Below are 27379 nucleotides of genomic sequence, written 5' to 3'. Positions count from 1 at the left end.
AACAAACACAAAAACAAGAATCAACAATGAAGCCTTTTTAAATAAAATTCATGTATCTCGTTACTTGATAACAAATACATTGATAATTACGGGGAAATTGGTACATTTTTAGAATCTTTGTTTACTATGGCAGACGGAGAAAGAGGCCGGGACTCTCGGAGAAAGAAATTTTATCCTAACAGGGTGAGGGATGACTTTTTATACAGTAAAAGGTTATTGTTAGTTATGAAAATCATTCTTTCTCTTCCTTTTAGGTCGTCTAAGGGGTCTAGGCCATTCGTGTCACTTAGATAATAGTTATTGTTACCGTATTCATAATCCAGTAAATAGGCCTACAGAACAGAAAGTACAACAGTGTATAACAGTTTCTGCAATAATTTCACTAGGCCTAGAGTATTTTAAGAATTTTGTAGGTAAGCTTATTCCTAACTTAATAATAATAATTTAAAAGAAAGGCTTACTCATCAACATTCTCAAAAAAGATTAATTAGCCTAGGTTTATTTATAGTAGGCTATACGTTAAGGTAATTAATGACTAAGTTAATAATTTGGTTAAAAGACCCAAACAAATAACAATCTTGGCATCGTGTTTCGTATGTGGACTGCCAGTGTTTTATTGGTTTTTTATGGAATGGACATATTAGTTTCAGTTTTATTGTATAGTGAACAAACTTAATGGCCCTAGTCTGGAATGAATCTTTTAACAAATTCCATATTTCATCACTTTGGGCCTATATAAGTTCATCCCTAATAGTGATAACCTATATTGTAGACCTATTGTGTTTTCTGCATCGTGGCATAGGCCAATCTGGCTTGCCAGGATGCAGAAAACACTATAGGCCAATAATATAAGTTATCACGATTAGGGTTGAATTACTGAGGGGATTGCAAGTCCATTTAATGGGTTTTCTTCGGTCTATGTCTTTTATTTCAGAGGAAAGATCACTATTTTTTTTTCCGTCTCTAGATTTTCGGGTAATTTTGAATATTATGTCCTGGTTTTTTTTTTAAGGAAAGAGAAGAGAAAAACTACGGATCTAGAAGGTTGCCTATAATCTTGACCAAACCAGATGGAGATAAAGAAGGTAAAGGTGGAAAAAATAAACCCCAAGAAAATGCTGAAAAACCTCTTTCACAACCAACAATAATCCTACGTACCAGAGATGGGGACAATCGAGCTGTTTCTCCTAGTCAGCGATCTGCCAGGTAAAATGTTGTATAACTAGTGTCATATGTAGAGGCTACTTTATGCAGAGTCTGGTAGGCCTAATAATGCATAATTTGTTGTAGGATTAGGCCTACCAGGAAAAAATGTAAATACCCCCGCCGCAGCAAACCTGCAGACTAAGCGAATTTCCATTTGACTGATTGGATTTACACTGAAATGTCTACTTAAAAATATAACATTTATTCCCGATTTAAATAGAATTAGTTTAACAAGTAGCCTACTTAGGTTTGCTGCATCAAGGAGGGTAAAATTGTTTTTTTTTTGTAAAATGTTAATAGTTAGTAAGAAATAAAAACATTTTCCAAATTTGATCAAAATATGTTCATAAACAAGCAAACTACAACAGTTTACTTATTCTCCATAAGAATAACATGGGAATTTTAAATTTACAATTTTTTGGAATTTTCTCCGTAACCGTTAGGCGCATAATAACCCTTCAATATACTAAATTATTTGTTTTTTTAAGCTCTACAAAATGGTTTGGAAATAAATTGCAAAATTTTAAGTTTTTTGGGTCAAAAATGGGCAAAACCTATTTTTACCCCATAAAACCCCCCGTAAACACCCGTTACCATGGTCCGATCATGCTGGATCGCGAACTCGTTCGAATAAACGTAGGTTTACACGTTTGTGCCAAATTTCATCAAAATCGGATCATTTTTGCTTGAGTTATCGTGCTGACGGACACATATATATATATATATATATAAATATATAAATATATAAATATATATATATATATATGAATTTGAACGGATGGTGTTTTTGGCTTCTAGGGACCTCAAAACGAAAAAAAAATCGGTCCCGCGTCCAGGTCTTACCATGAGCACTACGGTAATAGCTTATTCCCTGTATGGGAAATTCGCTAATTAAGTTAGGCCTATTGTGAATTCACCAAGATAACCTGATTTTAGTGTTACAATATTTTGTTGGAATAAGTTGAATGAATTTATGGATTTAGAAGTATTTTAGCGCCCAGTGATATACAGTACTTGCTTGACTAAACGCGTACGAAATACCGTCATCACATGTTAAAACTTACTGTTACAACATTGTGAAGATCGTCTGCGATCCGGTAAAATTCTGATCATCTTCTGAGGTCTCGGCAAAATCCATTAAACAACTGTCACGGTCTCGGCAAAATTGGACACAATGTGTGCGGTCACAGTGAAATTGTGAACTTCTTCCGCAGTTCCAGCAAAATTGAGAACATTTTCTACGGTCATACTAATATTGAGTAGGTACCGCACTGTTCCACGGTCATGGTGAAATAGTAGGCCTAATCATTTTCATTTTCAGTGGTAACAACAAAATCGTTAACATATTTGAATCTGTGATGGCAAGATCGAGAACATCATCTGCGGTGATGGAACAATTGACAACATCTAACTTACCTTGGTCTCAGCAAAACGCTGAATATCTTCCATTGTAAAATCGAGATCATCTTCTGCGGTCTCCCATTATCATGATAAAATTGTGAACCTCATCCGCAGTTATTGCGATAATATCGTCCATTTTAGTTGTGGATCTTCACAAACAATTCTTTCAATTGTGAAAGTAGATGCTCATGTTGGCTCGACTCAACCAATGGTTGAGCTTGACCCAATAATCATTTTTAATCTCTTGGGGCCTAACGATTCCTCAAAACAACCTTTTGTCCAACCGCAGGTCCATCCCCTCCCTATTGATTAATAAAGCTTGAATTTGCTATTTTTGATTTTGTTTTTGTACACTTAGAAGTCACTTTTTTGGATTCAGTCTTAAAAAAAAAAAAACTGTAGGCCAAGTAAGTAGACATTTAAAAGCTAGGCCTATATTTAAATTTTACTGTTAATTTCATTAGGACAGCCAAAAATAAATTGGGCTAATCTAGGTCAATATGTAAATTTTGAAAATATTTAAAATCTCAAATTCAGCTTTCTATGTGTACTTAAAATCCCATATTACTTTCAGACTTCTAAGTGCGATATTCACTTAAAAACTGAATTTGGGGTATCATTCCACTATTTTTTCCTATTCTAACTAGCCCTAACAACACCTTTTGTTGTCAGAGGTGAAAAGAAGAATGAAACTCCAGCACCTCTATATCACCTGGCTCCAAAAACTTCCAGCTCAGAAAGTAAGTATCAACATGTTCATCAATTGAATTTATTAATTATTTTTTTCCAAATCTGATATACCTTGGTTAAGATTTTAGTGACTATGGTCACAGAAAACGTACTACTATAACCCAGAATGCCAACCGCATGGTAAAAAGCACTAAGCGGTTTGAGAGAGCTTTGCCTGTCAATCCGTAGGCAGCGCCACCAGCGTTGCCATGCAATAGCATAGCAACGCTGGTGGCGCTGCCTACCGATTGACAGGCAAAGCTCTCTCAAACCGCTTAGTGCTTTTTACCATGCGGTTGGCATTCTGGGTTATAGTAGTACGTTTTCTGTGCTATGGTGTGTGATGCTGTGTCCCAGACTTTTATCTGACAACTAACAGCTAATATTGTTCAAAGGTTTATTGCGGACATTTTCCATCACGAATGTAAAAAAACAATACACAACGTTTCGGGATCTGAAATCTGATCCCGTCCTCAGGTGAAAAAAAACTTAACTAACACATTACAACTAACAACACACAAACGCCCAACCTAAGTACACTACAGAAGGTAGCAGTCAAAAAAATAGGTAAATAAAAAAAAAAAAAAAATAAATAATAAAAAAAAAAAATAGGTAAATAGGTAAAAATAGGTTGTGTATTGTTTTTTTACATTCGTGATGGAAAATGTCCGCAATAAACCTTTGAACAATATTAACTCACCATCACCAACAATGAACTTCAAACAAAGAACTAACAGCTATTTGGTTTTTATAACACCTATTTCTCTTAGCAAATTTTGTTAAAAAATTACAAACAAATCTTGCAACAGTGAAATAAAACACGGATCTTGAAACACGGAAAGGTAAGAATGCTGGAAAATTGAAACATTTATATAAGGTATGTCGACAACATTTTTCCTGTCTGAAGTACGTTTCAAGTGAAACTAACCCATGTTATCAAATCGGAACTTAAATAAACTAGCTAAAGAATTGGAGATTCTGATTCATAAAAACAATTTGAAGATATTTCAATTCAATTCAACCTAACTATCTTACATAATGGAATTTTCTGTATCAACTTATGTTTTATGTTTGTCAAGATACAAACGCTCTTGCCCTGCCTCCCGAGATGACGTCTTCTGTGAAACTCATCAATGATCAGTTCCAAATGCTCGACTCCTGCTTGGAGTTCCTCACTGACCAGACAGACTTCATTGTGATTGGCTGCGTCGGCCCCCAGGGTGCAGGGAAATCTACCCTAATGTCCCATCTCGCTGGTTCGTCACCTGGCCAACTTGCCAAGTGAGTTTTAGATTTTTTTTTTTAAATTTACAAACAACTGATCATATCTGGGTAGGTGAAAGGTTAGTGTTGGTTCAAACCTTACGTTGATCTATTGTCGTCTTTTTGTTAGATACCAGCATTAATCAATAGCACAATGACAAATGGCATTTGGTTCCAGTTATGATCTCGCCCGGAATCGACCCAGTGGTCTTTGCCTAAGACACAGTTTAGTTTAACAGGTTGAGTGTTTGAGTCCCGTCTCAGTAAAGTATTGTGTGTACCTGAAGGAGTGAAACTGACTGAGACAGAGCTTTGGTGAAAAAAGGACACTTCTTGAAATGAACAGTTGTAAATTGCCAGGGATTCTTTGTGTGTCACACTCAAATCAGGCTTTTTGCTAGTTTTTTCTTATATCTTTGTGTGTTTGTTTAGGCTAAAATATTATTTAAAAATTTAATTGATACACCTTTGCAAAGTATTTTTTAAAATTTAAATTTTTTACAATTTTTTAAAAATCTTGTCTTGGAAAAATCTTGACCAAAATAGAATCTCGTCTCGTAGAACAAGATTTAAAATTTCCCTGAAATTTCCCAAAATTTCGAGACCCGTCCATCCCTATAAATTTGTTAATTGCAAAATCAAATTTTTAAGTTTGTTTCCAGCACAATTTTCAACACACAGTCTCTGAGTGACCAAATTAAGGGGAACCACTGCACAGATGGGGTTGATTTCTACATTTCCCCGGACAGAGTCATTTACTTGGATTGTCAACCAATCCTGTCACATTCTACGTCTTTGGACATCAACTTATTGGTAAGCTTAGACTAGAAAAAAACTCATAGAGTTTGTATTTTTTTAAATGTAGGCTACATGCTGAACATCGAAGTGTCTCTAAGTATAGTACCTCATCCTATGGTTAGGCCCTAAATTTCTTCCAAAAGTAAAATTAATGTTCCATCTTCAATTGTAAAAGTGATAAATAACCACCAGACGGAAGTATGTTTTTTGTTTATTAATAACAAATTTGGTGTTTCTTAAAGTTGTTTTCAAATAATTGGTCTTTTGTCATCATGCTTAACAATTCCTACACATTAAGTAATTTTAATTACATTTAACAAAAATTACAAAGACCAACATCTGAGTGGATAAAACAGCCCTAGGTACTTTGGTGTTATCCGGAGGCCACCCTTATACAGCGCGCTCGTTATGTTAGGTTGGGTTATCTATCATAAATAGTAGAACTTTCCTAGTTTTGTTATGAATCGAACGTTACTAGATGAGTCTTACTTTCACATGCCAAATCCCCTCTAAGTAGGCCAAGGTCAGGTCATTGACCAGAGCGCACGCATCACCTGTCACCGCCTGTATTTGGCGGGCGAAAGTATGACTCATCTGGTATCGTTAGAATCTTATGAAACGAGGAAAGTTCTACAAACATATTTATAATAACCCAACCTAACATAAGCGCCGCAGCGCGCTGTATACCTACTTGGGGAGTATAGCGGCAGCGATGCAATTAAAACTCAATCCTCGCCGACATCGCTGCCTTCTGGGAGGCAGAACTCAAAGGCCGCTAATCGTAATCATTTAAAAGTTGGACAGTAAGTCAATTAAAATGTTTTTTCCAATTATGTAGTTATTTTTGGCCTCCGGTAAAAAAACCCCTTTTAAAATGAGTGGCCTCCGGATAATACCAAAGTACCGTGCCCCTTTCAATCTTAGAATAAGGGTTTGTGTATTCTGAAAATCTTTTCAGATGCCTCTTATCTATGAACATGGTTGGATTAAAATTTGCTTAGTCAGACCAGTCGACATTGTGTAAACATTCAGTTTAATGTTTCAGAAAATACCGTCATCGTCACAGAGTTACATGGACTCTATGTTTTTCGAGAATCTGTCGAGTGTGTTGTCTCTACAGCTGACTGCCTTTCTAATGTCCGTCTGTCATGTTGTGTTATTTGTACAAGATACTTTCAACAACCCCAACCACATCGGGTGAGTGTTAGCGTCGTAAATTACAGTTAGTGATTGTCGGAGGTCGGATCCAAAATTGTTTGATTATGATGTGGAGATGCTGACTTAATTCTCGATTACAGATACAATTTTTGTACCAGATTAAATTAAAATACACATTAAGCGATTCGGGTAAATTTCATTCTGGTTTTGCTTTGGGATTTAAATTTTAGTAGTTTTAAATAGTGGTAGAGTTTTTTTTTTGTTATGGGATTTTATAATATTAGCGTTTAAAGGGGTAATACTTCTGCAAATTTTGCATGGTACGTTGAACAAAGCATTTAAACAGTTAATAGCCTAGCTTTTGTTCAGATTATTTTTTAAAATACAAACTTAGTTATTATTATATGAGTTACTATATTTATTGAGCATTTGTGAATAAAAACGCTACCTGATTATAACCAATCAATACAATATACACATTGAAAGTATTCCTTTTAAAAACTTCCTTTCTTAATGAAAATTTAAAACCTTGCTAAGATTTATGAATATAATTGATTATAATGTGAGATTTTTTAAAGACTTTTTAAAACTTTATTCTTTTCAATTTTAATATTTTAACACGTTGAGTGCTGACAACCTTTAAAAAGGCGGTGCGTGCGCAACCGAATCAGCAAACGCAATTGTAATTCAAATATTTTAAACTGACGAATCACAAAAGAGCAGCTCACTGAAATACCCAAAGGCACTGCCTGGATCTGTAGCCAGTGCCTTTGTAATGTGGGTCGAAGAGAGAAAATCCCGAAAACCGGGACAAAAGCATTGCCACACGGGATTTTGCAGAAAATTTTAGTACCAACCTACACCAAAATAAAGCTCACACTCTAAGCTAGAGGCTGTGATTATAATGTTCCCCGGCAATGGCTGAGCTCACACTGACTTAATGTATTTCAGGTGGTTGGCCGCCGACAATTGTCGGTGCGCGCCACCTGGAAGCGTTAGTGACACCGTCTGACGCCGACTAAAGTCGGCAGTCGACGAAGTTAAGGATGTTTTTGATATGCATTGTCTGAAAAATTATCCTTCGCAATAGTGAAGTTATAAAACATAGTCCCATTACTGTTCTGCTGTGTCCAGATTTCTCCACACGGCCGCCATGTTGAAGCCCCCCACCAACACATCTGCAGAGGACTGTCTGGTGGAATACTTCCCTCAGATCATGTTTGTCCACACTCACTGCAGCTCGGAGGACTTCTCTGTACCCAGGGTCAAACTTATACAGGTTGTAAACCGTCAACATAATCCAAAATAAACGGTGAAATCATACATTCATAATCATGGAATACTAATATGAAAATGCGATGATGAAAAATGTAGACAGCTTAAAAAATCTGGAGTTGTATGAGTGACTTGAATAATTTGACATTACATCCATGGACCAGCTGTACCCAATTTTTTTACTAAAAATGAACACTGTTGAATGAGCCCTTAGTATTTGTTATGGTAAGTTTATATGGTATTAAAGATGTTATAGTTTACAATAAGGGGTGCCATTTTAGTTTGCCTTGGTTAAAAATCTGATAACTGAGAACTGGAGATGGAAGTTATAAATTATTAAAAAAATCAAACCCATGACCCATTGTTGTCTTATGTTATCTTAATTCACATCTTGCTACATCTAAAACTTGAAGCATTATAATTTCTTTCACAAATATATGCTGTAAAGATGTCTAATCTTTCAATGTTTTGTAGGACTGGTACAGCAAAGCCTTCAGCAAGTCTATGCTGCAGATTCATAGTGGTATTGGGATTGCTAATGGAGGAGTGATTGATGCCCTCACTCCCACCTCCCTGGACCAGGAGCCGTTGAATCTGTTCCTGTTGCCATCTCTGGTTGATGAGGGTAAGCTCAGAACAGCTTTGTCTCACTATCAGCTGTTTTTGAGTTCAGTTGTGCTCAGGATGTAAGCCAGGAGGGAGAGAATCCAACCTCTATGATCGACTAATAAATTCTCCTGTTTCAGTTCCAAGAAAGTTACAATCACGGCATTGACTTAAAATTATAATTTGAACTATTTCCAAACTATAATTTGTTGCTCAGCGTCGCTCGTGGTTCGAAGTCCAGACCAATTTTCAGGGCCGGACTTACCTATGGGCGGAGGGGGCGATCGCCCGGGGCCCCCTTGCACAGTAGTCTTTATTAATAACTTCAAAAGTTTATCAGACACTTACCAAATGGCCTTCTTTTGTAACAGCTTTATTTTTATTTTCGTTATCGTATATTTAAGGTTATTGTTAGGTACATTTTAAGGCATTACTAGGAACGAAATTCTTGGCCCTAAGGGACTTTTCCTCAGTTGCACTGGGCCCCACGCTTAGGCCTGGTTTACACGAGCATATGTGCTAGGCTGTGATGGATAAGTTTCGAAGTTTCAGTTTCAATGAAGCCGCTCGCCCGAACGTACGGCCGCGGCGAATGAGTTGAAGGGGGCCCCACGCTTGGGGCAAAAATACAATAAAAATGAAAACTCTTGCCCCAACGTAGAACGTAACTTGTAATATTGTGTTGTGTTAAATGGAGATTCACTGGAGCTCAAATACTTTTAAAAATAAAAACATTGCTCCGTTTATGTTTTATTAAATGTCATTCTTTTCTTTTACCTCTAAGTATATACCAATCAGGATTTTAAGGGGTAGAAGTATATTATGCGTTCAATTTAAAGGTTTTGTAAAATAGTAATTAATTAAGTTATGCGTCGAAATGCTGATCTCCAATTTAGTATTTGGAGTCAAAATCATGCAGCGCCAGTAAGATTCTTTACATCTATATAGACACTTTAAAACAACTAGAGTCGTCTGATGTTAACAAAAAATTACATTTATTGGGAGTGGGCGGGCGTTGTCGACTGAAATCGTAAACAAGCGATAAGCAGAAGCAGCTGCAACAATCAATGATAATGAGCTGATAAGGGATCCTGTCTAGTCCAACGATGTAATCGTTGGTCTAGTCCTGTCAGTCTCACGCACTCGCATACACACACATAAAATGCCTTATCGCCTATCCAAAACAATTTAAATCACTTTACTCCCATAGTTTGTCCTTTCCCTTTGAGACTAGTGGTCACGTCAAGTTGGTTGAAATTGTCTTGCTTTTTGAGTTATTTTATTGTAATTCTGCAAACTAACAGTACGAAAACAAAGCTGAAGTGAGTAATGTTGCATTCAATGCTATGTTTGTGTTGTATTAATCGATATTGGAACCATTTAAACATCTTTTAGTTACTCATATAAATAGTTAGCTTGTGAGTGTTTATTAGACATTGCAAGATTTTGCTCGTCAATAAAAAACTCAAACTTGAAAGTCCTCAATGGTACTTTTCATGCTAGGACTTAAATATATTATAAAAACGAGAATGCCATAGGTACCAAAACCATTATGAAAATAAAATAATCAAATAATCACACCTACATTGTAGTAATATTGAAAAATACAAATCGACGGCAATAATCGATAATTTAAATACGTAATAAACAAAAATATATCAATGCTTCTAATCCAAATATATTATGGTAGCCTACCATGCTACCATACCAAATATGCCGTCACTGGTACTACAAAGCAATTGAAACATTTGGTCAGAGTTTGTTTAAATAGTGAATGCAAGAGATTAGGTTTCAAACATTTTTATTTTTTGTGTATAAAATTAAAAGATGCTGTATATAAAAATATGTTAAAATAGTTATATTTTAAGAACGATTTTTGATATAACTTATTGCTTATTTGGCCTTAAATTGCTCTATTTTAAGCCTAAATTTAGAAATTTTTCCCGGGGGAGTACCCCTGGACCCCCCTTTGTCTTGGGGGGTATTCCATACCCCCCAATCCCCCCGGAAGCCCCCCCACACTGAAATCCTAGGGCCCCATTAGAAAATTTGCCCGGGGCCCCTGAAGTCCTAAGTCCGGCCCTGCCAATTTTTACAAACTCCTCTTGCTACTCAAATGACACCTTCAGTTAACGACAAGTCTTTCTTCGGGCTTGAATTGTTGTAAACCTATAGGCAAAATTTTTTCTCAATCTTTTCAAAATGTATTTTAAGGTAGGGATGGACATCCTTGTGTCTTCAAAGATCTTATTGCCGTCTTCCCTAAGCTGCCGAATTAGATGGTGGTATTCCCCATACACTCCTCTCCTCTTGTTGATAAGATCAAGATGTACCTCCATTGTCTCCGACGCCTCTGACCACTACTAAATACCCGTACTAGTTGCGCTACGTCCTTTTTGTCTGCACAGTTTGTCATCTTGAACTAAACTTACACCTATAACAGGGTAAAATGAGCATTAAGAAAAGTGCCACTTGTATCGTAGCAACCACCGCAGCTTACATACCTGAGGCCTAACAGCTGTTTGTATTGGCAAAATTAGATTGATACCATTTTGAGAGCTAATAAACAAACAGAGTACTTATTTTAGTACTGTGAGCTAATAAGCTTAAAGAATGGTGCAGTTGCAGTATGACAATAATAATAATATGTGAAAATGATATGAATACTTGAAAATAATATGTTCATCACATAGACCAGAATGTTTGTTTGACACAAGCTGTAGATTAATAACCAAGGCAAAGCCAGGGTAGTGAAATGAGTAAATCATGTTTAAGCTCTATTAATTAAAAAATATAGGTACTATTACTGTCCTGGAAATTTTTTGACTGTTAAGAACCTTTTGTTTGCATTGCCTTTTAATATTAAAAGTATTTTTTTTCTTCAGAACCTAATGGCCATTTCCAAGGTCATCCGGGATATGAGGATCTGATTATCAAGATGAAACAACAACTCACTGGCATCACAACATATCAGCTGTCTACCACTCAACTCTCGGAGAAAAATTGGTAATTTTTCTTAGCTTATTGTTATTATATCTATTGACTATTAGTAGGGTACAATACGATACAATTATGCAAAAAAAAAAAAAAAAAAAAAAAAAAACGCCTAACCTCAACATCTAAAGAGAAAGCTAACTTTCAACTCCAACCTATAATTCGATACAGCCCTCGTAATGTATGGTAAAAAAATACACCCTTTTGAGCCTCAGGTTTAGGGGGGAGGGGGGTAAAAGTTTAAAAATTAGTTGCTTTTGGTCTTTATGGAATATTTCAAAAACTGTGCAGATTACAGTAGTGTTACAAAAGTTACAAAGGTGAAAAATTTGTATTTTTCAAACATTTTGAATGCCTTAATAGTATATTATCTTACTAGTCCTGAAAATAGGAAGAGTGTGGTCATTCCCACACGAGACGTAGTCAAGTCCGATGAACACATTTTGGACGAGTGACATATAATATTCTACGCCATACTACTCCAAGATAACTTTAACTTAACAATAAAAAATCGGTACAAATACCTTTTCCCACCGACTAAAGGACCAACAATCACTACTCATAACCTCTAAGTGAGGTTATGTTTTTGTTAATAACCACTCTTTGCCAAATATAATCAGCTGGTTGGTGTCCGGTAAAAACTCATTACGGTACAGTTTTATTTATTTCATGTCATTATGTCATTTGACAGGACATAGAGTCATATACAGGATAACTAAAACTAAAACAGTAGCACGTAATGAAGCCCTATTTGATTAAGCTGGCGGCAAACAGCTGTTTTCTGCACTAAATCCTTGTGTGGGAAGTTCGTTAAAACAGTGTAGTGTGTTAGTAAATATGACTTAGTTACTATGCAAACTATTTTTTTTCTAGGATAATGTTTTTGTGTTTTATAAAGGTGAATTGTGATTTTACTGTGAATGTTAGTAAAAAGTCCTTCGACAACCTCCCTAGACTTCACCTCTTTCTCAATACAATGGGTACTACTTTTTAATGAAATAGTATATTACGTTACTAGTCCTGAAAATAAGTGTTTACCGGATGAGTGTGGTCGTTCCCGTGCGAGACGAAGTCGAGTACGGGATTACCATACGAGTCCGGTACACACATTTTGGACGAGTTACGTACGATAGTTTACGCCATACTACTTAACCCGTACTAATCCTTATATATTTCCACCAACTAAAGGACTAAAAACCACTAGTCATAACATCTAAGAGAGGTTATGTGTTTGTTTATAACCACTCATTGCCACGCAAATACAGTATAATCAGCTGATTGGTGTCCGGTAAAACTCATTGCAGAATAGTAGCACGCAATGAAACCCCATTTGAATAAGCTGGCGGCAAACAGCTGTTTTCTGGACTAAATCCTTGCGTGGAAAGTTCGTCAAAATAATGTAGTGTGGCGTAAAAGAACATTTCAAAGGCCAAAATTTATTTCCTATGCAACCTGAATAATTAATATACAAAACTTCAGCATTCTAGCTAATGGAAGTTGGAACATTAGCTATGATTGAGTGAGTCAGTCAATGAAGGCTTTGACTTTTATAATACCTATAGGCTATCTTTAGATTACCGGTACTTAATACCAAATTTGGTACATTTTACACTAATATGGTTCAATTTTGATGTAGGTTTCATTACGCAATGAAAGTGTTTGAAAACACCAGGAAGAGTTCATTTTTCCAAGAGTACAGCCGCATTCTACCTTGAACAGCTGATTGGCACCAGTTGTTTGCAGATTTTGATGTTCTTAACAGCTGATTTCGGAGGTAAAGAGTAGCTCCAAAAACACAACCAAGACAAAGATGTATGGATATTCCATCTGTTGGCATTGCAGAGCATATTCTAAAATGCTCAAGTACAAGTTGTTTTTAGCCTAGAACTTATTTCTGGTTTATTGAATGAGGAAGCAATGTCAGAACTTTGTGTTAAGAATTGTTTAAGCGAATTTGATTAGTAACCTCTGATTTACTTAACAATACTTAATTAATATTTGTATTGTGTATATTATTTTTATTTTCATTTTACGACTCAAGCTAGGTCTGTAACGTGTATAATTGTGTTCTGATAAGATTCTCATTTCACAGAATAAATAAATAAGATGTTAATATTTCATTTTTATAATAATTAAATTTAGTTAAAAAAATTACATTATATTTTACTTTCTCAAAATGGATTAAACAGGCCATGCTTTAGAATAGGTTATAATTTATTCACCTAAACAAAAGTAAACTGTAATGATAAAGGAAGAAAAGAATCCCATTTTATTTAAGTTTAGTAATTAATATATTACAAAGGCAAAAAGTATGGAACGTTTCCATCTGACTTTGATGATCTTACACTTCCCAGTACATATGTGTTCGCTCCACTCAATGTCTGTCCAACCGTCCTAGCAGAAGTGTCATTTTGTGCCCATTGTAGCAATTTTTACATTAAAATTATAGAGTTTTCTTTTCCGAGACAGTTTGGCTCTTCTACCCGACCAATTTTCATAATTTTGGTCTTAAAATAAAGGCATTCACATATATATTTGCCATTTAGCATGATTCATTTATGTACTGCACTACTCAACCAAAAAACATAAAATAGATTTTTTTTATTCTCACTTCAAAAAAATATGTAGGCTACTTCACCAGTTCTAATTACATTACGCTATAAGTTTTGATCTAAGAACCTTCAGTAAAATACCAACTTTTATTTGAGCCATTCATTATAAGTATCTGAAGCACGCTGATGAATCAGGAATCAAGAATAATTATAATTATTTTAGAACGTATCTGCAATCAAAGATACGTAACTTCATATTTATTTAAGTTATTTTACATGTCTTGGTCTTAAAATTCTCCTTGAAATAAAGGTTTTCATTTGAGATGTTGATGAATCAGTTAAGTTCAAGATACTATATTAGTAAAAAATAAACATGTTTTATTACAATTATTGTGAATTTTATTTTGACCTGGGCAACGTCGGGTTTTGCTGCTAGTTGAAGTTAAAATAGCTTCTAACTTGTGCTCCCCAGTCCCGCCAGTTGTGAGGCCCAGTCTGGCATTCTGTTTCTGTTGGTCAAACACTTAAAAGCTATACATCTATATTATCGTCAAGGGTGTGAAGTGTGCAGAAGCAAAGTATTAAAATAAATTATAGATCAAATGGTGCATTCAGTTTCAAAATGACCGAGGTAAAGTTGACGTCCAAAAGTTTTGTTTTTTAAAAACGATGCCTTATCTTACATGTCAAATTAAACGTGCACAATCTCCTTCAATCATTCAAGTAGATTTTCCCGCAACCACCCACCCTACAGTCCATACCCGGCTCCGTGTGACTTTCATTTGTTTTGTGCACCAAAATGAAGAGTTGGTTAGCAGCGTATCACTTTGATTACAATGAGGACCATCAATTCCATGTCACCAGGTGACCAAGCTTACTTTGGCTGAATTCTACATCATAGGAATTTCAAAGTTTGTCCACTGTTTTGATAGATGCCTAAATTTTTTTGTTGGCTCCTGGTTATGTAGATAATTTGTATTTTAGTTGCTCTTTAAAATGTATACAACTTTCTTTGTTTCTTGTACAAACTTTTTATTTTGTTCCAAAATGTTTTTCCTGAACAGTCCTTGTATTTTCAACCGACTTCCCCACTACCAACAAAAGGAGGAGGTTCTCAATTTGTTTGTGGCGATGTTTTTTTTTTTTTTCTATGTATGTTCACCAATTTCTCTGTGATTCTTTTACCGATCAATGTGGTTCCACCACCAAAATAACCAGGAGAGTTTCTATTTGGTACCTTATATATTATGTTTAAGTATAATATTTGTTTCGGTGAAAAATTCTGAATACAGTAGACTCCCTCTCGTTCGGCCTCGGTTGGTTCGGCCTCCGAATGGTTCGGCCGGCCGCCTGGATAGAGTTTTTTTAAATTGTGTATCTATAAAAAGGAAGCAGATAAGAATCTGACTTCCGTTTTAGCTCTAGTTCACTGCACACGTGTTCACTGTTCAGTACAGTACCGGACGTTCGTGTGTGTACATTAGTTGTTGTGACATTGCTTAGTGAACTGATTTAATTGTGTTTTGTTAACTGAACTTTAACTTATAAGTGACTGTACGTACTTTACATTATTATGAGTGCTAAACGAAAACGTACATTTGTGACAATGCAACAGCGGTTGCAAGCTCTAGAGAGAATAGACAAAGATGAATCGGTCCAAAGTATTTGTACAGATTTGGGGGTTGGTAAAAGCACCGTGAATGACTGGCGTCAAAACCGAAAATCGATCGAGGATTTTTGTACGCAGATTGAATCGGAAAAAGCTCTTTCATCACGTTGCACTTTAAAAAAACCTAAAAATGAATTGGTGAACGATGCTCTTTGGGTGTGGTTTATGCAGGAACGAAGAAGGGGAACGCCGATCAGTGGCCCTATCTTAAAGGAGAAGGCGGTTATCTTACATGGGAAACTTGGTGAGGAGGGGGAATTTGTCGCAAGTGAGGGATGGCTTTCCCGTTGGAAAAAAAGACACGGGGTACATTTTCTTGGGGTGTGTGGCGAAAAGCTGTCGGCAGACCCTGCTGGTGCAGCTGAGTTTACAAAGAAATTTGAGCAAATTATTGCTGAGAATAACCTAAGCCCGGAACAGGTTTATAATATCGATGAAACAGGGCTGTACTATAAACTCTTGCCACGGAAAACATTTGCTGCAGCAACAGAAATGTCTGCCCCTGGGTTTAAGGTCAGTAAAGATAGGATCACAGTGGCACTTTGCTCCAATGCTTCGGGTACGCATAAATTGCCCCTTTTTGTAATCGGAAAATCAGCAAAACCGAGAGCATTCAAAAACTTGGACGTATCAAAACTACCAGTGTACTACCGGGCTCAGAAGTCTGCTTGGATGGACTCGTATTTGTTTAAAGAGTGGTTTATTAGTGAGTTCGTGCCTAAAGTAAAAAGTCGTTTGATGAGTTCAAAACTCCCTGTAAACGCACTTCTTGTTCTTGACAATGCGCCTACCCATCCGGATGAGTTAGAATGTGATTGTGAGTCTGGAATAAAACTGTACTATCTGCCCCCCAACGTAACAAGCCTCCAACAGCCAATGGACCAAGGGGTAATAGAGTGCTTCAAGAGAAAGTATCGTCGAAAGCTTCTTTCAGAAGTTTTGTACAAACTGGATAGCGATGAAAACACCGATCTTATCCAAGTTTTAAAGACAATCAACATGAAGGACGTGATTTTCATGGTAGCGAAGGCCTATGACGAAGTACAACCTTCAACATTAGTTAAGTCGTGGAGAAAGGTATGGCCGAATGTTGAAGAAGTTGTTGCAAGTGAAGGCAATGTTGTTGATGTGCACAGCCTTGAAAGTGAAGCAGACGACCAAACTTACATCCTAAATAATTTACAGCAATTGCCTCACACAGTGAAAATGTTGAGCTTGAAGATGTTTTGGAGCGGGTAACTGTCGAAAAGGAGGTGGACAGTGAAATTTTGAACGACGAAGAAATCGCTCAATCAGTTTTACAGCGTCAAGAAACCCAAGAAGGAGAAGAAGAAGAAGGTGGCGACCGTGATGAGGACGACGAGTGTAAAATGAGTCACGCAGAGGGAATGGCAGCCCTGCAACTGGCTACAACCTACATCGAACAGCAGACGAGTTCTACAGCAGTTGACTTAATGCTTTTTAGAAAATGGCGTGACTATGCTAGAAAGAAATCAACTGAAGAAAAGGTACAGCGAAAAATTACTGATTTCTTTTAAACTTTGTCATTACAGTGCAGTACTGTAGTTTAAACATCATTCCTGTAAAATTTCAGTGTTGTGTGGATTCTTTTTTATTGTATTTAGGCCTACATTATTTATGTTTATTGTGTGTGAAATAAATGAATAATGTCAGTAGAGTGTCAAGTGTTCAGTACGTGTTTTCATTAAACAATACCAACATTTCTGAGGGTAAGTTAAAAATCTACACTTAGCCTAAGCCTAGTCTTATTAATTAGGTTTAGTTTAGTGTATAGATCCCTTATACTGTACAGTAAGTCCATTTACGGCAGAAAAAGTAGTCTTCTTTATATATCATCGGTTAGTTCGGCCATTTTTTAGTTCGGCCGGTGGTTCTGTCCCGAGATGGCCGAACGAGAGGGAGTCTACTGTACCTTAAATATTCAACATTTATTTTGTTTACATTTGTGGAGATTGTTTACATTTGTGCAGAGAAGGCAATAAATAATGATAGCATTCCTACAGCTGTTAGTTGAAACCATTAAATGAAGCTACAGACAATTCTTCATGAAACAGTTGCTTCATATTGGTCAATAAACTATTTCTTTCCATGGAGCCTAAATGAATTACATTGAGAAAAATGCATTTTGTTTTGGTTACTATAAAAAATGTATTTTAACGTTTGATCTGATTTGTGTATATAGTAATTCTGTTTTTAGTATTGAATATTCTGACTTAAAAAAACATATATGTTTCAGTGAATAGCTGAAAACTTCACTGAAATTTAGTTTGTAAATTTAGTTAGCCTATTAGTGTTTGATATTGACAAATAAAGGTGTATTGTGAAAACCAAAGCATTCGTAAAACAGGTCTAAATATAAATTAAATGCAATTATTCCTAACACGACCTAAGAAGTGTGACAGTGCATAATCGTCAATTGTCTTAAAAGTGTTAAATATTTTAATTACTAAACATGCATTTGCAGATGTGGAATGTTTATTGATATTCTCTACCCAATTACTATATCATATCAATACTATTATGCCTGCTTCGGAAAGTTCTAGAGGAAGATGATTTGCAATTTCGACTAGGCTATATCTTCAGCAAACAAAACCCCCTACATGACTTACACCACTTTTAGCTGAACCAATCTTTCATATAATATTTTCCAAAGGTACTATACGTGTTAACGACCAATTTTCCACTTTTGAGAGATTTGTTAGTGCTGGTAGCTGAGGAATAACTTTCATATTGTTCCAAAAGGCTTGAGACGTTACTGTATTTCTTTTTATAATGTAGAAGTACACCGATTGCAGGAAACGATGATGTCTGACATTTCAATGTATCAAGAAAAGACAATTAGTTTTTTTCATTAGGCCTAATGTAATGGACAACTCTTTATTTCTTAAGGAATATCTAAAAATGTTTATTTTCATACCCATTGATTATGTAACGTGAACAGGTGACTCAAGCAGTTTTAAAATAATGATTGTTCTGTGGAACTTTTGATTGTTTCAAACAGTTTTGCTTATCAAAAAACCTCAAGTAATTAATATATAAAAAATTATACAGTCACTAAAAATCATGAAATAATTTATTTTTGTAAAAAAATACAACCGACTTCAAACGCTCTAAAAAGAATAAAATAATTTCAATAAAGTAAACTTTTGTATTAGGCAAGCTCACGTATTTCAAGTCGGCGCGGCTCAAACTGCAAATATGATTGAAATTAAATATTGTGTGTGTATTTTGAAAATCAATTGTAGCTGGATAACATAAATATATAAAAAAAACATACTGAACTGTTTTGTTTATATATTAAAGGAAATATTCTCTTGTATTTTATGTTTACTTCAGAATAAATGCATTAGGAAAATAACACACACAAATGTTCTATATGAATAGGAAAATAATTTAGTATAGGGAATTTAGTATAGGGATTTTTATATTATGATAGGGAAAAGAAGCTAGTTTAGTTTATTAAAATCGGCAAAAAGCATGGTTGAATTTAAGAGGGGTCTTAAAACATTTCTCATCAACAAGGTATTGTATTCCCTTGATGAACTTTAAGACTATTACAGGCTATGTAACATTTTTGTAACAAATTGAAACATATCAGATGACAATTACGATAAATAAATATTGTTCAGAATCAACAAACAATAATTCAAAAAAAATATTAAAATGAAACTGTTCTAAACTAACCTAACAAAACTAACCAAACATTTAAAAACTCCGTTTAATATTATCCACTTGTCTTTTCTGTTATCAAACGGAATTTTTAAATTATACAGCAAGTTTGTTTGGTTATGTTAGGTTAGCTTAGAACAGTTTCATTTCTTAATCCATATAATAGACTATATTTTAGCCTAAAGATCAGCTGTCAATTTATATCGTAAAGGAAAACAAAAATATCGATATATAGAAAAATATCATCGATAAAAATGAATGTTCCCTTTAACAGGAAAGTACCAAATTATTTCATTCTTTTTAGAGCGTTTGAAGTCGGTTGTATTTTTTTACAAAAATCAATTATGTATATATCCCCAGACTGGGACGATGGCGTCGTCCTGTAATCCTACTAGGAGGTTACAAATTGTGGATATTTATAGGCATGCACTGATTAGTCTCCCTGGTGTGAATTAACGTCCGCACTAGTGAGTACTACGACTATCCGCAGTACTATCCTCATAATTAGACCAATTTGTTAAATACAAGGCAAAAATTTGGTTCGGATTCTAGATTCTACTATAAACTGTAGGTCCCTTAAATGCCATTGGCTGTATGGGCATTTATAAACAGCTTTGTCTAAGGAACATGTTGGCCTTAGTCGCTAACAAGACTACAAAATCTCGCCACTCATCCTATACTCATCCTTTACTCATATTTGGGTTTAAATATGATAATTGATATTTATTATTCCTGTTAAACTCCATTCTCCTGCCTACATTTCTTTCAGTGCCATTCTAAAACATTGTGTAAAAAAAGAAACAGCTTAGTTACAAATGTTTTATTTCTCTTACAACTGTCAAAAATCTGGAGAGTACAAGCTATTATTGACCTATTACAAAATCACGTGAGCAAGTTAGTTAATCTATGTTATCTATATAATAAGATAATAAGTTCAATAAAAATAGTTGAAGAAATTTTAACTTTTGATTACTACATTTAATTTCTATCAGCTATTCAAGCTAAGCAATAAAAATATTTTAGTTTTACATTTGACTTTAAAAAATTATTTATATAACTTTAACTTTTTGAGACTATAATAGGCTACTACCAACTTTTGTTATTCATCAAATCTTATTAACGTAATCGTATTATTGTGCATTACACATAGTTTCGAAATACAAATTTCAGTAGCCATGAATTTAATTTAATTGTGTCAACAATCTCTTGACTGAAACATTTGTCTTATTTCACAGCCCGAAAGGTTTTGTTCCAGCAAAGTATTTTATCATACAATGTGTTCAAAATTTTCATATTCTTTTAATAATTTATGTTTAAGTGAGCTGTAACATACTTTTTGAGATATTAGTAAACTTGTGAGTAACAACATAACAATTAACATAAATCTAAAATACAATGACATCAAACTTATTTAACACTGTCAATAACTAAATACTTAATAAAATTCAAAGAAACAAAACATATAACAATTGTGTTAACAGAACAGTAAAATTTTAATTTTTAAAGTAGTCAACTTCTTAAAATAACAGATTCAATTAGTATATTGGTCAAACAAACAAGCCTTGGAAAATATGGTTAACAATAAGTTAAGATAATGGCTGAAATTGAACCATTGTATAGTGTGTATCACCATCTACAATATCATTATGATACTGATTTCATACGCGTTCGTTAGTTCAAATAAAACTTTTTTGTTCTGCTATTCATTTTGGAAATATATTATTCATACCTTTTATCCCTACACAAATCTATTACTGTATAACAATTACGATTTATTAAGTCCACATCAAGCGGCACTAGAGGTGTGAAAACTGAGCTTTTACCAAGCCAATCTTAAAAAAAAAATAGATTTATCATATTGCAAAATAATAAGTTAGTTTGTCACAAATCTTTTAAAATGCTATGTTAAAATCTATTAGACAAACTGTATTTTGTATTCATAAACTTGGTATAATGTACACTAGTAAACACGTTGCTCGAAATCGAGCAATTGCAAAGAAGTAAAGTAGTTATTTAAAAACAAATAAAAGTCATCATAATTTCTGATGAATTTAAAAGACTTTGAAATGAAAAATAACAGCAATTAAAATATACAGCTGATCAAAATGTAAACAATCATGTTCTTCATAAGGATAACATGGGAACTTTAACAGCCACTGGGGCAGAGCCCAAGGGACTTTTTCAAAAATATAAGGTCAGTTTGCAAATCTACGCGACACGCTGTATCCAATGAGACGTCAATGGATAAAATCGGTTAAGAAATGGCGGAGGAGTTCAACCGACAAAGTTTCATGTAGCGTATTAATTATATAGATTTGATTTCTCAATATCATCTTCTGCAATTGCAAAAAAAAAAAAAAACTCTGGACAGACAGTTGTGTAGAGATCATCATCGTCTCTCTGGATCACAGTCAGTCTCGTCGTCATAATTGAGGTGAACGTGAGAAATGTTTGACTTCGATCTTTGCAGACACGTAATTACGATGATAAAAGCTTGGTTCTAGCTCGATTTTTTGACTTGGTGCCCAATCTCTCGAGATTGTAGGCTAGGCTAGGCTTGAAAGTCAAGCTGCTTGCACACCTCTATGTTGGACTTAGTTATCCAATGACTACTGATACACACTCTGAAGTAACGGTTTTCTCCGCAGTTCGACAGGTTTGAAGGAATGTTGATAAACCGAGGCCAGTCTCCAGTGTTCGGGGTAATCTTGGCCCGTCGTCCCGGGCCACAGAGAAAACGGAGGTGCCAGAGTCCCTATGGAGTAACTCTTCTTGGCATAGGGAAGTTTCATCTTCGGAACATGAACAGGTTTGGAGGATTGCGCTCTGGAAGAAGTGCTGCTTAAATCTTGACTGTTATTCATGCTACTGTTCCCACTACCGTTGTTCGGTTTGCCTGCTTTGAAAGCCATTTTGTACTCAGATTTTGACCTTTTCTCGTCTTTGACTGATTCGGAGGGAGAAGTTTTAGCATCACATGCCATACAGGGTCGGTTGTTCAGCAGTCTATTTTTACTTTTACCGTCACCGTTGGTTTGTATTCCGATGTTGGCTAGGTTGGGTGAACTTTGATAGTGTTTCTGCTTAGACATCTTGTGCGAATCGATATCTGATGATTTCAAAGATTGTTGACCGCTCAAACTTTTTCTTCTCATGTGATCGGACCCGGATGATGTTTTCCTTGTGCCGAGTACGATATTCGGATTATTGTTTTCTTTTGTGTTGTTGTTGATTATATCCATTACTGCTGACGGATTTGACCGCTCTTGTAGTCTCTTTAGTTTGTCTTGTAGTTGCTTCGCTTTTACCTCATCACCCCAAGCTGTCTTTGGTCGAGATCTCGCCCTGTCTGCGCTTTCTCTAGATATCGACTTTAAACTGTCGACTGAATGTCTCTTCTCCATTTTACCGTCTCCTGTCGAAGGTCTTGGGGTTCTCATATCTTCGTGAGGTGTCGGAGGTTGATGAACCAGAGCAAACACAGCTGGTGCAGCACTTCCGTTGCTTCCATCAATGTGTGGCGAGCGCTTCGGTTCATCAGAAGGGTGGACAGGTTTAAAGTCCCAACACAAAGCTAGCTCTATTTCTGACATGTGCTCTTTCCGCTTCGGCTGAGATGTTTTTGGACGGACCTGCTCATCGCGAGACTCCCTCCGGTGTATGTTGCCAGCAGTTTTTGGTCTGTACACTTTAAGTTTGCTACACTGTGTTGGAGCTGGTGCCCCGTAACCTTTGACCCCCACAGCTGCGGCTCGAGGCTGGACATTTAGGCCCATGCCAGGGTGCTTTGTTTGCTTCAGCTGCAGTGACCTAATAACCATGAAAACAAAAGTAGTAGTATTTAACAAAACTGTGAGTACAAACTGAAATCATAATTTGTTTACTACAGTCATTTCGTTCTTAGGAAGAAAGTTATTGATTGAAAAACTTAGATTCGTTCTTAGTGTGAATAACATCAACATTTTGTTTTGTTAACTCTGTTGCGATCTTCATCCCAACAAATAATTGTTAGTTATATAGACAATTATTTGTTCTTACTTCTTATCTTTTAGCCTACTTTTAATGTTTATGTATTAATTGCCCGCTAAAATAAGTTTTTTGTCACAGAGCAAATTTACCTTCCCAATCTATGGATTGTTGACAAGGCTTACTGGAATGGGAAAGAGTTCATCCTGCTCCAGGAAACACAGTTTATGCTCGATAATAATGTTTCAACACTAATATAGTGCAATTTTCATGTTTCTCTAGAATTTAAACTAAAGGAATTTCTACTTGAGGCCATGTCCTCAGGTCCTTTGGAAGCAAGACCATTTTACCTAGAGCCAATTTTTTTGTGTCTCGCTTAAATGTAAATAAAGTTTATGACTCTTAAAAATTAAAATTATTGTGTATAAACATAAACTAAAATTCATATTTATTGTGCCAGGAAAATCTCTTTCACTCAGAAGAGTCTGCTATTCCAACAAAAATCCTCAAAACAAAAACAATGCTCTGCTTTTACCATATTTTACTTAATTTACCTTCCCAATCTGTTAGAGGTAACGTATTAAATATGGGGGAGCGAGTTGGACTAGGGATAGAGTGCTATACTTCAATGTCCAAGGTCTGAGGTTCAATCCCCACCAATGGATTTTATCTATGCCATAATGCCACGACCCTCTTGGCATAGCTTAACGTAATGTGTAAAACGGTTCTGGAGTGGTGCCTGAGGGTTCACCTGTACAAGCTGTCCTCAATAGTATCAGGCAGTGGCTGATGTTTTTGGTTCTCTAGTTTCAAGTTCTTGGCGTGCTCAGCGCTGCAGTAGACACTGGCTAGAGGAGGACCTCTACAATCCAGCTCGTCTACTTCCACTCCAGAGTCATGAGGGGACGAATCCCTGCAATCATTATACCCAGTAGAATCATCACTATAAAATACATGTGTCCATAAAACATTAGTACAGTTTCATTCATTAGCCAAATTGTTACTTATAATGTGCTACCTGTGTTGGTTGTATAAGCCAAACACTAAAATTTAGTTTTACCCTGTGTTTGCCACTTTTGTAGCTTCTAGTTCTGAACAGGTTTAAAACAGGAAAACACTTAAAAAAAAATATTTACTTCAAATTTTTAGGTGAATTAGCTGTTGTGTAAATTATGCGAGGGAATGAGAAAGATGAGACAATGGCTCCCTAGCCCAAGACTAACTAGGAGACACACCAACACCACTAGACGGTAGTGGTATTAAAATTAATCCAATAGCAATACTTGTGTACACAGAATGGCGATGTTTAATTTACCTATGGACTACGTCTTAACTCACATGTTAGTGGCAATTGGTCCAGTGTCTTTCTATTTCAAGCAAGTGCAGTTTGCGATTTAGAACACATCATTGATATGACTCACCTCCTCGAGCCGTTATGATCATGATGTTGGTCCTTGTTTACCGGCGAGTGAACATTCTTTGTGTACTCATTAATATCATCCTGTACATTCTTAGACGTGTTGATGACCTTAAAAATAAATTAAAATGTACATGTGTTCAATCGAGAAGAAATCAGCACTCCTACATACTCTATTGTACTATCAAAAGTTACTAACTTTTTCTAGTTTAACTATTATTAACATTAAAATGTAAATTCTTATAAAATAAGTTCTAATGGACCACACAAAGTAACGATAGGCAATAAATATTTTTTCCTACAGTTACCTAACAATGTACATGTTCTCTCACTGATTTGAGAAAGCAAAGTGGCCAATTCACTCATCAGTGAGACAATGTTAACATTGTCTCACTCTAATTACTTTGTCTCACTCCAGATTTGCAACGTGAAGGCACGAAATAGTGAGCGCGTAACATGCAGGCAACGTCGTATGCGCGCGAAATACGTTGGCAGCACTGGCTGTAAATCAGCTGGTCAGCTGTTGTACTGTTGTATTTGTCACTTCACATTAAATGTTATATTAAAAGTTCACTTCTGTGTAAAAATAGGTTATGTTTCTTCACCAATTTATTTGTTTTATGGTAACTGTAGGAAAAGTATAATGTGCAACTCGAGTTCAAAGTACAATTGCCTCACTCGAGAAACCATTCCTCAAGGATAAGGAAGGGTAAGGATTTCTCTCGAGTGAGTCAATTGCTCACTTTTCTCACTAGTTGCACAAATAACTATTAAATGCTCAACCCAAAGTGTTATACAAATTTCTCCCATCCTCAACACTTCCTGAGTCCTGCTCTGATATAGTTTAGTTACCTTTTCCATAGGTGAACTCCTCAGAAATGGCACATCAGACCTGACCTGAGACAGGATTCTAACACTTGCTCTGCAGGGTTGTCTCCTCCCAAGGAGATCGCTTAACCATTGAACACCTAATGGTTTACTGCTCCAACAATAAACCCAACACCTAATAGTTCTGGACAAGCTAATTTAAACGATTGACCATTTTGTTTATTGATTTGGATGATAGACAAAGACATCTCATGAAAACAAAAAAATATGATGAGATTGCAATCAAAGAAGTTCATCATCGAAGACAGGCCATCTTGACCAAAAGTGGTACATTTTGCACTCCTCTGTGCTGTCAATCATGCACATTGTAACAATAATCATGCAGATTCTGAAATAATTCACCTCTGGAGACCTTTCGCGAGCCAGAGAGCGCGAGTAGTCAAGTTCATGATGCTTGTCGTAAGGTTGTCGATCATTGACAGGTAGAGGACTCAGGCGTCGTAAACTGTCTTGTGGCCTTAACTGATGCTCCGATTGATCCTTATTTGACGACTTCTGAGCAGCATTAAACAATTGTTAAATGAGATGTAGTTTTACTTATCATCTAGTTGTCATAATTTTCTAAGATAGAAAGTCAAGGTTTTTCCTGAGGTAAAAATCTAAGATCACAATGTACTGGTAAATGATAAAAAAACTATAAAAAAACTTTACAAATCTATTATTGTTATTTATGTTGTAATGATTTTATTTAATTATTACAATACTGTATTGTCACATTTTCTGCTCTTTTAAAGCTGTTTTTGTTTTCGGTTTACAAAAAATTTCATAGATAAAATTGTATCAAAAATAGATTCACATTTTTCCCGATTTATACTCCCAAATAACAAGGAGGATACAAGTCTTTTGTCACTTTCATTTCTGTTGATGACGGAGCGCTCTGAAATAAAAAGCCACAGTTAAAATAAATGTAAACTACTGACAGTAGTACAAAATTAAAATAATTTTAAGATATGGAAAATTAAAAAAGTTTCCAAAATATTTCTGTTTAATTTCACTAAATTATTGCACTAGGAATAACACACTGTGTAGTGCAGTTAAAAGTATAGATGACTTAATTATGGAGGCTAGAATGGATGGATAAAGCTGGCTCCCGAGATCAGCTGATTCCTAGAGAAGACTATCATTAACACATTCACTACCAGGACCAGGTGTCACACAGGTGATATTGGGAGCGAGCTGGTCTAGATATCAACAGCCTACTACCAAGTAACATAGTTTAATTAATAGTACCGGTACTTCATTTTAAAAGGGTTAAAATTTTCAACAGCCATGTTGGATCCGCCATTTTGGATATGAAAAAAATGAACATGAAGGTAGGGTTGTGACCCATGATTTTAGACCCTGTTAGTGTCAATGATGTGTAACCCACCTTTGGTCTGCTTGGTGGTAGTTTGGAAGACTCTATAATAGGTACATGAGCCGAGCGTTTCTCCCAGGATGAAAGTGCTCCACTTGGTCTTGTAAGTTCCGAGGCTGAAAAACAAGTAAATAATTCAAATACTAAAATGTTATTGTTGCAATGACATTGTGATTTTAGTTTAACATTGCCCCTCACCTTTTATAACATTTTGTTTGCTATTTTTAAGGTGAAAATTCATACCATGTGGCAGATATAAGGAATCAGAGGCATAAGCAGTTCCACTAAGTCTGTCTTGACATTTTAATTTGATACCATTTCAATTGTGCAAGCCTAACTCCTTACGCTCCTATTGTTAAACAATAAGACTGGCTACATGAGTAAAGGTTGGTTTTATGAAACAGATCAGA

The 27379-nt window shown here is 35.6% G+C and overlaps 3 protein-coding genes across 5 annotated transcripts in view; 2 read left to right on the top strand and 1 right to left on the bottom strand.

Annotated features, from left to right (window-relative positions):
• LOC128981917 (nonsense-mediated mRNA decay factor SMG9-like) lies at positions 1-24160 on the top strand. Of its 3 annotated transcripts, none has more exons than XR_008489522.1 (11): positions 1-183; positions 1013-1206; positions 3280-3347; positions 4416-4617; positions 5262-5412; positions 6443-6594; positions 7690-7834; positions 8305-8455; positions 11322-11442; positions 13067-13204; positions 24115-24160. XR_008489522.1 is itself a non-coding variant. In XM_054400908.1 (10 exons), the coding sequence occupies exons 1-10, from the start codon at positions 127-129 to the stop codon at positions 13143-13145; spliced, it is 1320 nt and encodes a 439-aa protein (XP_054256883.1). In that variant the 5' UTR covers positions 1-126; the 3' UTR covers positions 13146-13387. The 3 variants fall into 3 exon arrangements, 1 of the variants encoding a protein (XP_054256883.1); XR_008489521.1 differs by lacking the exon at positions 24115-24160 and adding an exon at positions 23449-23524; XM_054400908.1 differs by lacking the exon at positions 24115-24160 and having other exon boundaries at positions 13067-13387.
• Positions 15589-17189, top strand: LOC128981905 (jerky protein homolog-like). Its single transcript, XM_054400896.1, has 2 exons — positions 15589-16562; positions 16853-17189. Exons 1-2 carry the CDS (start codon positions 15589-15591, stop codon positions 17187-17189), a joined length of 1311 nt encoding a protein of 436 aa, XP_054256871.1.
• LOC128981904 (uncharacterized) overlaps positions 21616-27379 on the bottom strand; it is a 25085-nt gene continuing 19321 nt past the window's right edge. Inside the window, exons 3-8 of the mRNA XM_054400895.1 lie at positions 26982-27085; positions 26427-26489; positions 25955-26107; positions 24729-24835; positions 24059-24220; positions 21616-23151 (exon numbers count right to left, since the gene is read on the bottom strand). Of these exons, the coding sequence (XP_054256870.1) occupies positions 21951-23151; positions 24059-24220; positions 24729-24835; positions 25955-26107; positions 26427-26489; positions 26982-27085 (1790 nt within the window). The 3' untranslated portion in view covers positions 21616-21950. The remainder of the gene's footprint in view (positions 23152-24058; positions 24221-24728; positions 24836-25954; positions 26108-26426; positions 26490-26981; positions 27086-27379) is intronic.

The sequence above is a fragment of the Macrosteles quadrilineatus genome, unplaced genomic scaffold (assembly GCF_028750875.1).
Source record: "Macrosteles quadrilineatus isolate MER2022 unplaced genomic scaffold, UCM_ALF_1.0 Scaffold_57__1_contigs__length_777910, whole genome shotgun sequence".
NCBI classification, from domain to species: Eukaryota; Metazoa; Arthropoda; class Insecta; order Hemiptera; family Cicadellidae; genus Macrosteles; species Macrosteles quadrilineatus.
The sequence above is the reverse complement of the archived record's forward strand: the minus strand, read 5'-3'. Positions and strand labels throughout refer to the sequence as shown.

Excerpts from the sequence above, each read along its gene's own strand:
- LOC128981917 (XM_054400908.1), top strand. The coding sequence starts at position 127 with ATGGCAGACGGAGAAAGAGGCCGGGACTCTCGGAGAAAGAAATTTTAT. Across the intron at positions 1,207-3,279 it reads CCTAGTCAGCGATCTGCCAG|AGGTGAAAAGAAGAATGAAA; the intron begins GTAAAATGTTGT and ends TTTTGTTGTCAG. Across the intron at positions 6,595-7,689 it reads AACAACCCCAACCACATCGG|ATTTCTCCACACGGCCGCCA; the intron begins GTGAGTGTTAGC and ends TGCTGTGTCCAG.
- LOC128981905 (XM_054400896.1), top strand. The coding sequence starts at position 15,589 with ATGCAACAGCGGTTGCAAGCTCTAGAGAGAATAGACAAAGATGAATCG. Across the intron at positions 16,563-16,852 it reads ATAGAGTGCTTCAAGAGAAA|TGAAAATGTTGAGCTTGAAG; the intron begins GTATCGTCGAAA and ends TGCCTCACACAG.